General features: G+C 41.0%; 1 protein-coding gene across 1 annotated transcript; it reads left to right on the top strand.

Annotated features, from left to right (window-relative positions):
* The first annotated feature begins 1,228 nt into the window (after positions 1–1,228).
* LOC123966015 (excitatory amino acid transporter 5-like) lies at positions 1,229–10,396 on the top strand. Its single transcript, XM_046042260.1, has 5 exons — positions 1,229–1,560; positions 4,507–4,722; positions 9,692–9,734; positions 9,822–10,029; positions 10,293–10,396. The coding sequence occupies exons 1-5, from the start codon at positions 1,517–1,519 to the stop codon at positions 10,394–10,396; spliced, it is 615 nt and encodes a 204-aa protein (XP_045898216.1). The 5' UTR covers positions 1,229–1,516.
* The last annotated feature ends 750 nt before the right edge of the window (positions 10,397–11,146 follow it).

Genomic DNA, 11,146 nt, shown 5'->3' with positions numbered 1-11,146 from the left:
GTCTTAGGACCCATTTTGTTTTCCTTGTATCTGCTTCCCCTTGGACATATTATCCATAAACATGGCATTTCTTTTCATATTTATGCTGATGACACACAAATATACTTGCCCGTCAGATCCACAGACCCTGGAATGCTGAGTTCACTTAACAACTGCCTTTGTGAAGTTAAAAAATGGATGTCAAATAATTTCTTCCAGCTGGAGTCAGACAAAACAGAAATCCTGGTCATCGGGTCCCAGCAGATGGCAAATCAAATACTGCCATCTGCTGGTTCCCTAGTAAATCACATTAAGCCTGTGGCAAAGAACCTTGGTGTTTGGTTTGATAGTAATTTAAATTTCGAGCAGCACACCACAAAGCTTGTTCAATCATGTTTTTATCAACTTAGAAACATAGCAAAAATTCGATCTATGTTAACTTTTAAGGACACCGAGACCATTTTACACGCCTTCATCTCATCACGCCTGGATTATTGCAACAGCCTTTTCACCTGTTTAACCCAAAAATCTATTGATCGACTCCAGACTGTCCAGAACTCAGCTGCCAGGCTTTTAACCAGAACAAAGAAATATGACCACATTACTCATATTTTTGCTTCTTTTTAGAATTGACATTAAAATTCTATTGATCACTTTTAAAGCTCTTCATGGCCTCTCGCCTTGTTATATTTCTGACCTTTTAGTCTTTTCAATGTTTTCTTGCTTTTATCTTGAATTGTTTTTGTATTATTGTCTTTTGGGTATTATTGTCTTTACACTTATTAAAGCACTTTGTAACTTGTTTTTGAAAAGTGCTCTACAAATAAAGATTATTATTGTTGTTATTATTATTATTATTATTATCCTCAGGAGCAGCGGCTTGGGAGCCACTACCATTAGCTCCGTTTTGCTGCTGTTTAGCTTGTGTAGATTGGATGACATCCAGGTTTTTATTTCAGGGAAGCTGAGTGGATGGTTTGGTGCTGATATACAGCTGTGTGTCATCAGCATAACAGTGGAAACTGAGACCATGGTGACGTATTATCTGGCCGAGGGGGAGCATGTTAATGGTGAAAAGGAGGGGTCCAAGCACTGAGCCTTGTGGCACACCTTGTTTGACTGGCCCCAGTCAAACAAGGAAGAAAATTATCTGATTCCAGCGTTTAAATGTGAATATTTTCTGGTTTCATTCCTCCTCTGTGACGAGTAAACTGAAGCTATTTGGGTTGTGGACAAAACAAGACATTTAATAACGTTATCTTTTGCTTTGGGAAACACTGATCAACATTTTTGACATCTTTCGGACACTTTTAGACTAATTAACGACTAATCAAATAATCGACAGATTAATTAACCGTGACAATAATCGTTTGTTGCAGCTCTACTGGACGCTGATTTACATAGCAGAGAAATCTCCTGCCAACTACACGATGACAACGTCCCGCTTTTATTTTGAAGTGACGTGTATTTTCTAAAACGCATCTCTCGTTTATCTCCTCAGGCAAAGATCTACTTCTCTTTTCCCGGAGAGCTGCTGATGAGGATGCTGAAGATGCTCATTCTTCCCCTCATCACGTCCAGGTGGGTCGATGTGACGCTGAAAATCACCCTGCTGAGGGGAGATAATCCATCACAGTCAGTGTTTACTCGACTGCTTTTACGTGTTGGACCCTTTCTGACATTTAAGGTTCCTCTACTGCAGTGGTTTCCAGACGTTTCTGCTCCTCACAGCCCTCTAACAGACTTTATGGGGAGTGTTTAGCTCCAGAGAAAACTCAGTGGTTGTGCTGAATCCTCAGGACAGAATCTTGGACTCGTCTGTGTTTCACTTTGGTCTGTTTTGTTTATATTCCTAATATGTTCCACAGTGTAATGTGTGTTGTGTTCAGGTGATTTAATGAACACAGTGAACAGTGTGTTTGTGCAACGTCACCCAGCTCTGCTGCTGCTGCTGCTGCTGCCTTCCGGTGTCTGCGGAGATTAAATTAACTGAAGGAGAAACTTTATTTCAGTCATGGAAGAATCACTGATTTATTTATAAATCAAAGATGATTTACAGACGTTCCATCTTTAAAGCGACATCATGTGAGATGTGGTGCTTTGAGCGATTTGGGACCGTTTCAGAGTGAACTTCCCCGCTGTTATAAATAAGGACAGCCGGAGTTATTTTCCTGTTCTGTTTCCTGTTGTCCCCCCCCCCCCCACCTTCTCTTGCAGGTGTTCTCCTCTCTCTGTGGTGTTTGTTTGCTCCCTCCATCGCCATGCCTTCTCCCCCCTGTCCGGCCCGGTGACAAATCCATACATATTTAAATAAATAATAAAACAGACAAAGGAGTATATTAATATAATGTTAAAGTAAAATCTGTCTACAGGGCAGGACAGGGTTAAAATAAATAAATAAATTAAATAACAGATAATGACTTCCGTGCACGTGCACGCGCGTTGTTATGATTACATTAATTATGATGAAAAACAGCCAAACATAATGCGAGTGCGACAACACAAGACAGAGCAACACTACTGAGCAGTCCAACAGAGAGACGTCAAGCTCGCCGTCTGTCCTGCTACTTTTATTTCACTGAGCTCTCGCTAGTGTTGTAGTCCAGACCGCCCAAACCGAGACCAAGTCAAGACCGAGACCAGAGTTTATCAAGACCGAGATTTTAGGGGCTGAGACCGAGTCAAGACCAAGACCAGTTCCCCACATTACATGGCACACAAAAAAATCAGAGGTGCTTCTCAGATTGATCTGAAAGATCCACATTCCCATTAAAACTCACACATACAAACACTAAGAGCTGAAATCAACGTAAGCAACGCTCCTTTTCCATGTTTACCATCACAGGTAACAACGCATTTTTAGTTAGGGTTATCTACATCCACTCAAAGTTAGAATGTTAATAAATACAGATAATGCAAAAGCAATTTATTGATATTACCAAAGTTATGGACTTGAAATAAAATCCTGAGTCCTCAATGCCAGAGACCGAGACAAGACCGAGTACAAGTGCGGTCGAGTCCGAGACGAGACCAAGACCTTTAAAAAGTGGCCTCGAGACCGGTCTCCAGTACTACAACACTAGCTCTCGCTCAGTCTCTCTCTTTTTCTCTTCCTCGCTTCCTCCGTCAGCGTCCTCTTCGGTCTCTTGGCCTCTGACGTTAGTTAACGTTACGTCCATAGAGGCTGCTCAGCCCCAGTCCCAGATTTACTCTTCTCCGGTCTCTCGCTCAGTCTCTCTCTTTTTCTCTTCCTCGCTTCCTCCGACATCTTCTTCAGTCTCTTTGCAGCCTCTGATATCCATACTGAGAACACACAGCTAGCTTCTTCCAGAGAACTCACACTGTACATTTTATCCTTGTTGCTTCCTCTTATAGCTCGCTGAAGACTGTTGTTAAGTGTTGTGAGGTTATAAAGCAGCAACGCTGTTCTCGCGATCCTGCCCTGAAATTCAATCCTGCGTAGTGCCAGACATGATAAAAGACGTCATTCTCCAAATTACATGATAAAATTACTACATAGTGTCGCTTTAATCACATCTATTGGTTGGAGAGTAGGGCTGGGCAAGAAACCAATAATGATAATTATCACAATATAATATTTCTCAATAACAATATAAGTCAATAAATGTTTGATTTATTTCATTTAAATCACAAACAAATTAGCACTTCATTTTTCTATTAAGATATTTATTATGTTGAGGAAAAGGGGCTGAAAAAAGATTTACTTTTTTTTATAATTTGAATGTTCTACCTCAGATTTGTGAAGTGATCCACTTTTTAGTGAAGTGTTTGTCACGTTCAACCACAATTAACTATCTGGTTTCTTCAAGTTTTCACTCAGGAGCAAAAATCAGCCTCTAAACTTGAAAGAAATAAAGATTGTACCTTTATCGTGATAATTACCGATATCGAATGGTTTAAATTTTTTTTGTCACGATAACATTGGAGAGTGTTTAATTAAAATTATTTTAAAATTTACATTTTAAGATTATTCTGTGATTTCTACACATTTGCTGCAAGTTTTTAGTTTAGCTTTTGTAAGTAAAACTACTAAAGTGGCAGCAGAGGGACGCTGCACCAGAAACAGACGTCAGCTCAAAAACACATTTTCCACCAAAATACCAACAAGCTGCTTCATCTGAATGAACCTCCCACCAGAGCTTAAGAGTTTCAAGGTCAGGAAGATGCCAAACTGTCGGAACGCTGCTTATTCCCAAATAATAATAAGTCTTCAGTCATGCTAGCAGCTGTACTGTGGTGCTTTGAGCTAAATGCTAACATCCTTTTTAGCAGGTATAATGTTTATGATGTTCACCATCTTAGTTAGCATGCTAGCATTTGCTAATTAGCATTAGACAGTAAAGAAAAAAAATGCTGACTTTCTTTCTGTTTTGAGTCTCGCCGAGGTGATTTTCATCAAACTGAACTTGAAACCTAACAAACATGTTACGCTAGCTGTCTCCACTCGCTTCCTGTCCTTATGCTAAGCTAGGCTAAACGCATTCTGTCCGTTTGTCCTGTGTGCAGTTTGATGTCGGGTCTGTCGTCGATGGAGTCGAAGGCGTGCTGTCGTATCGGCGTCCTGACCGTCACCTACTACCTGTGGACCACCTTCATCGCCGTGGTCGTCGGCATCGTGCTCGTCCTCATCATCAAACCCGGCGTGGGGACGGAGATGGAGAGTCACCGGCTGGGAGCGGGGCCCGTCATGACCTCGGCCGACGCCCTGCTCGACCTCATCAGGTGAGAGAGGTCAGCTTAAAGGTGGATGTTCAGAGGCCATAAAGTATCAGATGGGGGACTCTCTGGAGCCAGGACAGCCCGCCTCAGCGCATCAGACGCTGAATATCTTCCTCTGTCATTTTGAAAAGATGCTGCCTTCAAATGAAACCTGTGAGTTTGTTTTGGGGGGAATGTAAGTAAGGATACAGGCTGGATATTGATGACTGCGATGTGCGTGACGGTGCGCAGCTCAGAGCGCACTTCTGGTAAAGGTTGAAGGCAGCAGGCGGTGTTGAGGTTAAAGTTTAAATTGGAGACGATGTTATTGGTTGGAGGTTTTGCTTGCTGTGCGTCATGCTCAGTGTTGCTTCCCAAATGTAATACATCATAGATTATTAGTTACTGTCATTTTACAGTAATTAATTATATTACTGCATTACAATGCTTTTCACTACTTTTGACCTGACTACCTTTCACTGCAGTTTAATGAGCGCATTATTCAGGTGGGAAGATGTTCCACTGTGCACATTTACACATGAGGTACGGCATCATAACTTTATTGATTATTTAAATCTCCGGCACAGGTCAGGATGCACTGACAGCAGCCTCGCTGATCAGGCATGGAAATCGTGGTCCATCCATGGTGATAAAGATGCAGAAAAATAGAAATGCAGGTCAAAATATTTTAGAGACCGTCTAAAATTTCACAGATCATGTTTTCAGAAGAGCTCCCGTCTTATTAAGACCTGTAGTTTGCACCTTCTCTACAATCTCAACCACTGAACTCCAGCAAGGGCGTCACTTTGTGTTGAAAAGCGGTGGGGACACAGGGGCTCAGATCAGGGGTGTGAAGAGACACTTCACGATACGCGATATTAGGTTCACCAGAACGAGACTAAAAGATGCTTAGACAGTGTTTTAAAGATATCCTCAGTGCCGAGCTAATCGTCCCTGCTGAGGCAGCACACATGCAGGCACGATTTAGTCGTCCCTCCTCTTTTGTCATGTTCACAAGGAGAGAACGGGAAAAAAAAGAAACTGTGTCAACAGCTTGTTAAAGTTACTGATCGTTTTTAGGTTGTTTTATAATCAGCGCTTGTTTTTTGGGTGTTTTTTTGCTTAAGTTCCTTTTTTTTGGACAGTGCACTTTTGCTTCTTCTACATTTTAATTGCATTGCCTGTTTTCTTAATGTGTAAACAAACCTTTCTAAAGGCATTTTCATTTGTTAGTTAACTGCAAGCTGTATTTCAGAATGTTTTTAAACAAAGTGTGCTTTAAAAAAGTGGTAGGGACAATGTCCCCAGGGTCCCCAGGGTGAATAACACCTATAAACTCCAGCAACAGGAAATAACGCTACTCTTTTCACGGTGGTAGGATGACCAGACATCCCGAAAAATCCGGGACAGTCCCGAATTACGAGCAGTTGTCCCGACCCCTTTCCGGTTTGTCCCGAAAATTAGACCTAACATGAGTTTTGAGCCTAATTAAACATTAAATATCGTATATGATCGTTGTGTAGTTCTCTTGCTCCAGCAAGGGTTGCAGGTTATCTGTACATTGTGTCAACAGCATTGGTGTGTTTTATTTTTTATTATTACAACACAATATCAGTATTTAAAGAGAGTTATCATCAATACCGTTGGAAAGAACTCAGGACTCATGGCTTTCACGTGCTTCCACGTAGTTTAGAAACCTCTGAGCAGCAGGTGTTTATAGAGGGAGGAAACATGGCAATAATAAATCCTTCAGTGGGTTAAACTCAGTGTCGGGGGGGGGACAGTTTATCAGCCACAAACTGTCAATCATTCTCGGAGTCGGCCTCTCAGTGACCCGAGTTTTGGACTGTTGGAAATAAAAAACAGGACATTTGAAGACGTCAGCTTTACAGAAATAAATAAATGATAAATTTTGACAGTTTACAGACAAAACAATGAATTTATTAATAAAATTGTTGGCAGATAAGTTGATAATTAAGGTAATGTTTAGTTGTGAATAAAGAAAACACTAAAAATACAAATAATGAATCGCTGTCAAAAGAAGTAAAAGTTAAATAAATCTTAACTTTAATCATCTTTAATCAGTCCCTCCAGGCTTTCAAGGGCCTTTTTTCAGATTTTGCAGCAGCTTTTCTAAAAAATAGTGATGAAAGTTGCAATGTTCTTTTTTGCTATTAAATTGTGGGAACAAGTGAAAACAGCAAAGGTGGATTTTAAACTTTAGAAATATAGTTGAAAAGGGCCTAACCCTAAAGCCCCTGACATACTTACTTTTTAACAATGTGTAGGCGTAGACAGGTGTCGGCGAAGCGAACGACGTTGTTCACATACTTGCCTGCGTACTTTGCGTGTACCGGGAGGATTTAACCTGAATCCACTAGGACCGGATCATCTCTCGAATGTGCACATTGTAAACAAACTAAACACGGCGACACTGGAGCAGGTTGTGGTTTTAATGAGACGTCATAACGATCTCAGTAATTGCGGACTAGCTCCAGGAGTTTTATTCTAAACAACCCGCCATAAATCTTTCTTAAATCTGACTTTCTTCTTCTTTTGTGTTTAACGGCGGTTGGCAAACCAACTGCATATCGCCACCACCTGGCTGGTGTTTGGAGCAGGAGTTTGCGCGTAGCGTTAATTTCTGCAGACGTGCACAACCTACGCTCCAAAGGAACGCACGGACGCCATCTTGCGGACCCAAACGCGTAGTTAAAAGCAAGTATATCCGGGCCTGACCCCGCATATTTAAACCAGCTGATTCTGTCCTGCAGCTGATCGGATGCAGCAGCCTGTGTCTCAGTGTCTCTCTGACCTCCTCCATGTTTTTCTGACGTTCTCTCTCAAAGTGTTTCCTTTATGTTCGACCACAACGCTGCACGTTCTGCAGAACAGCTTCCCCGCTTTGCTGAAGTTATTGGTGTCGCACGTGTGCTGCTGCGTCGTCTGATAGTTTGAGTTTGCTGAGGCGTGACAGCATGTTGCAAATTTCCAGAGAAGTTGCAGCGATCGGTCAAATTTGCAAGTCGCTCTGAATTCACGGGGATTTCTTGAATTTGTGTTAATAGTTGTTTACATTCGACTCAAGGCTTTAAGATCAGTTATACGTAACACACAGGTCGTTTTAATAAAAGGTCGGCTAATAAAAGTGCAGTTGCTCTGTGAACAGATCAGTTTGTAGAAACTCGGTGACTGACAGACCGGAGCGGCCGAACAACACTTAGATCAACAACAAGTAGTAGAAAACACACAAACACACATTAATCCAGTTACAGACCGGGCTGATCGGTGTATTTTTAGTAATCCTGCAGGGATAAGTGACAGATTAACTGAGTCAGCGGCGGTGCCATCAATGATCTCTGCTGCAGCACGTTGGCAGACCCAGCTCACGAGCAGGTCGAACGCATCATCATCCCGTTGACCTCTGACCTTCCTGGTGAAGGTCGAGTGATCTCAAATGTTTTCCCTCCTGATTCACCGGCGTTTACCTTCCTGCCGTCCGGCGTCACGTCGGACGTGCTGGATCACGTGCACGCGCTAAAAGGGCCGGGAGCCACTGGTTTAATATATAACCATGCTTTGAATTAAAGTTTATCGTACGTTTTTAATGTTAAATCTTGATTTGTTAAGTTGTTAGTATCTAAATAAATGTTACAGCGTGACATGAAAGCTCAGATTGTTTTGTACTTCATTAAATGTACTTTACTATAGTAAACTAAACATTTCCACGTCATTTACACGACTACTTCTTCACTGTGGCAGCAACCTTTTATTTTCAACTGTACCTGTTTCTGTTGTCACAACATTAATACATCAAAATGTCATGAATATATTAGGTTATATATTTATTTCACATCAGTGATTGTACTGGGATTATCATGAGCGACTTGATATCACACCAAACCCGTCACAAAGATCCCCAAATTACACAAAACCTTTTTTTTTTTTTTACATCTTGTGTCAGATTAAACTAAAAGTACAATAATCCTTATAATCAATGAATCTGCTGATTATGTTCTCGATTAATCAATTAATCGTTTTGTCAAAATAACATCAGAAAATGTCAGTAAGTTTCATTTTGTCCAAAATCAAAATAATATTTAATTTACCACGATGTTTAGAGGAAAGTCATTTGAAATCATTTTAAAATGTTTTACGTATTGATTATTGATTAATCGACTGGTAGTTGTAGCTCTATCAGTAAAAGGAATCAGTAAATCACACAAACACACGACTATATATATATATATATATATATATATATATATATATATATATAGATCAATAGATAGATACATTAGGGCTGCAACGATTATTTTCATTATCGACTATCTGCCGACTTTTTCCATGATTAATCAACTAATCGGTAAGTCTATAAAATGTCAAGACTTTAAATGAAATTCCTCAAGTTAACAAGATAAAACCAGCAAATTTTTCACATTTTTGCTTAAAAATCGATTATCAAAATTGTTGTCAATTAATTTTCTTTCGACCGACTAATCGAATAATCGTTGCAGCTGTAATATCTATATATTTATATTTGATCTTTATTTACAACTCTTACTCTTATTGTCTAACAGTATATTGTGTCTTTCTGTGCTTTTGCATCTGTTGTGTATTCTTGTATCTGGAGCTGCCGTAACAAGTGAATTTCTCCTATGTGGGATCGATAAAATCTTATCCTCTTGTCCAAAAATCACCAAATTATTCACAAGTGTCCAGCTGAGAAGTTTTATTGAGGCCGTCTCCTCTCAGAACAGTGGAACAAATTATTCATGGTCCTGGTCTTGTTAGAAGAGGAAGCGCGTCCTTTTCCATCGGGCAGCTGCTGGTCTGGATTCATTTGTTTTATTGATCTGTTTTAGGGTTTTGATGCCGTTGATCATAATATTTATTATTCTGCTTTTATCTTAAACTCAGGCTCAAATATTTGAACATCGCAGCTTTGTGTTCTCGACATTTTGAATCACGCGTCTTCTCTTTGCCTCCACAGGAACATGGTTCCCTCTAATATAATCGAGGCCACGTTTCAGCAGGTGAGACGACTCACGCGGAGAAAGTTTAGCACTTTTTCAAATCGTCTCAGAACTTCCTGTAACAAACCCGACTCTGTGTTTCTGCAGTACAAAACGGACCTGGTTCCCATCCTCAAAGTCCCGACCAGAACCATCCAGCCAAACTTCGTGTACGTGGTCCCCCACGAGAGCGGCCCCGAAGGTCGCACGGTGTACCTGGAGCTGACGCCGCCCCCGGAGATCATGTACAAGACGAGTCCCGGCAGCAGCCAGCAGATGAACGTCCTCGGCATCGTCATCTTCTCCGCCACCATGGGTGAGCAGAACGACGCACGCTTATTGCGTCCTGAGGTTTTTATAAGAAACGCCGTCTTCTAAATTGAGCTGGTTGTTTAACAGATCAGACGTCTGCAGTTTCTGTAGTTCACTCTTTTGTGAACAGGTATAACTTCTTCTACCCATAATCCCTCCCATTCCTCCCCCTGAACAAACCACAGTGGCGTTTTCTGATTATTCTTATAATAATAATAATAATAATAATAATAATAATAATAATGATAATAAGCTGTGTTGTTGTAGGCCTGTTGCTGGGCAGAATGGGAGAGCGAGGAGCTCCACTGGTCAACGTCTGTCAGTGTATCAACGAGTGCGTAATGAAGATCATCAACGCTGCCGTCTGGTGAGAAGAACACACAGTACACACAGTACATGCTACAGTACACACAGTACATGCTACAGTACACACAGTACATGCTACAGTACACACAGTACATGCTACAGTACATGCTACAGTACACACAGTACACACAGTACACACAGTACATGCTACAGTACATGCTACAGTACACACAGTACATGCTACAGTACACACAATACATGCTACAGTACATGCTACAGTACATGCTACAGTACACACAGTACACACAGTACATGCTACAGTACACACAGTACATGCTACAGTACACACAGTACATGCTACAGTACATGCTACAGTACACACAGTACATGCTACAGTACACACAGTACACGCTACAGTACATTCTACAGTACACACAGTACACACAGTACATGCTACAGTACACACAGTACATGCTACAGTACACACAGTACACGCTACAGTACATTCTACAGTACACACAGTACACACAGTACATGCTACAGTACACACAGTACATGCTACAGTACACACAGTACATGCTACAGTACATGCTACAGTACACACAGTACACGCTACAGTACATGCTACAGTACACACAGTACATGCTACAGTACACACAGTACACACAGTACATGCTACAGTACATGCTACAGTACATGCTACAGTACACACAGTACATGCTACAGTACACACAGTACATGCTACAGTACATGCTACAGTACATGCTACAGTACACACAGTACATGCTACAGTACATGCTACAGTACACACAGTA

Source organism: Micropterus dolomieu, unplaced genomic scaffold (genome assembly GCF_021292245.1).
Source record: "Micropterus dolomieu isolate WLL.071019.BEF.003 ecotype Adirondacks unplaced genomic scaffold, ASM2129224v1 contig_12226, whole genome shotgun sequence".
Taxonomy (NCBI): Eukaryota; Metazoa; Chordata; class Actinopteri; order Centrarchiformes; family Centrarchidae; genus Micropterus; species Micropterus dolomieu.
The sequence above is the reverse complement of the archived record's forward strand: the minus strand, read 5'-3'. Positions and strand labels throughout refer to the sequence as shown.

Excerpts from the sequence above, each read along its gene's own strand:
- LOC123966015 (XM_046042260.1), top strand. The coding sequence starts at position 1,517 with ATGAGGATGCTGAAGATGCTCATTCTTCCCCTCATCACGTCCAG. Across the intron at positions 4,723-9,691 it reads GCCCTGCTCGACCTCATCAG|GAACATGGTTCCCTCTAATA; the intron begins GTGAGAGAGGTC and ends TTGCCTCCACAG. Across the intron at positions 10,030-10,292 it reads CATCTTCTCCGCCACCATGG|GCCTGTTGCTGGGCAGAATG; the intron begins GTGAGCAGAACG and ends GTGTTGTTGTAG.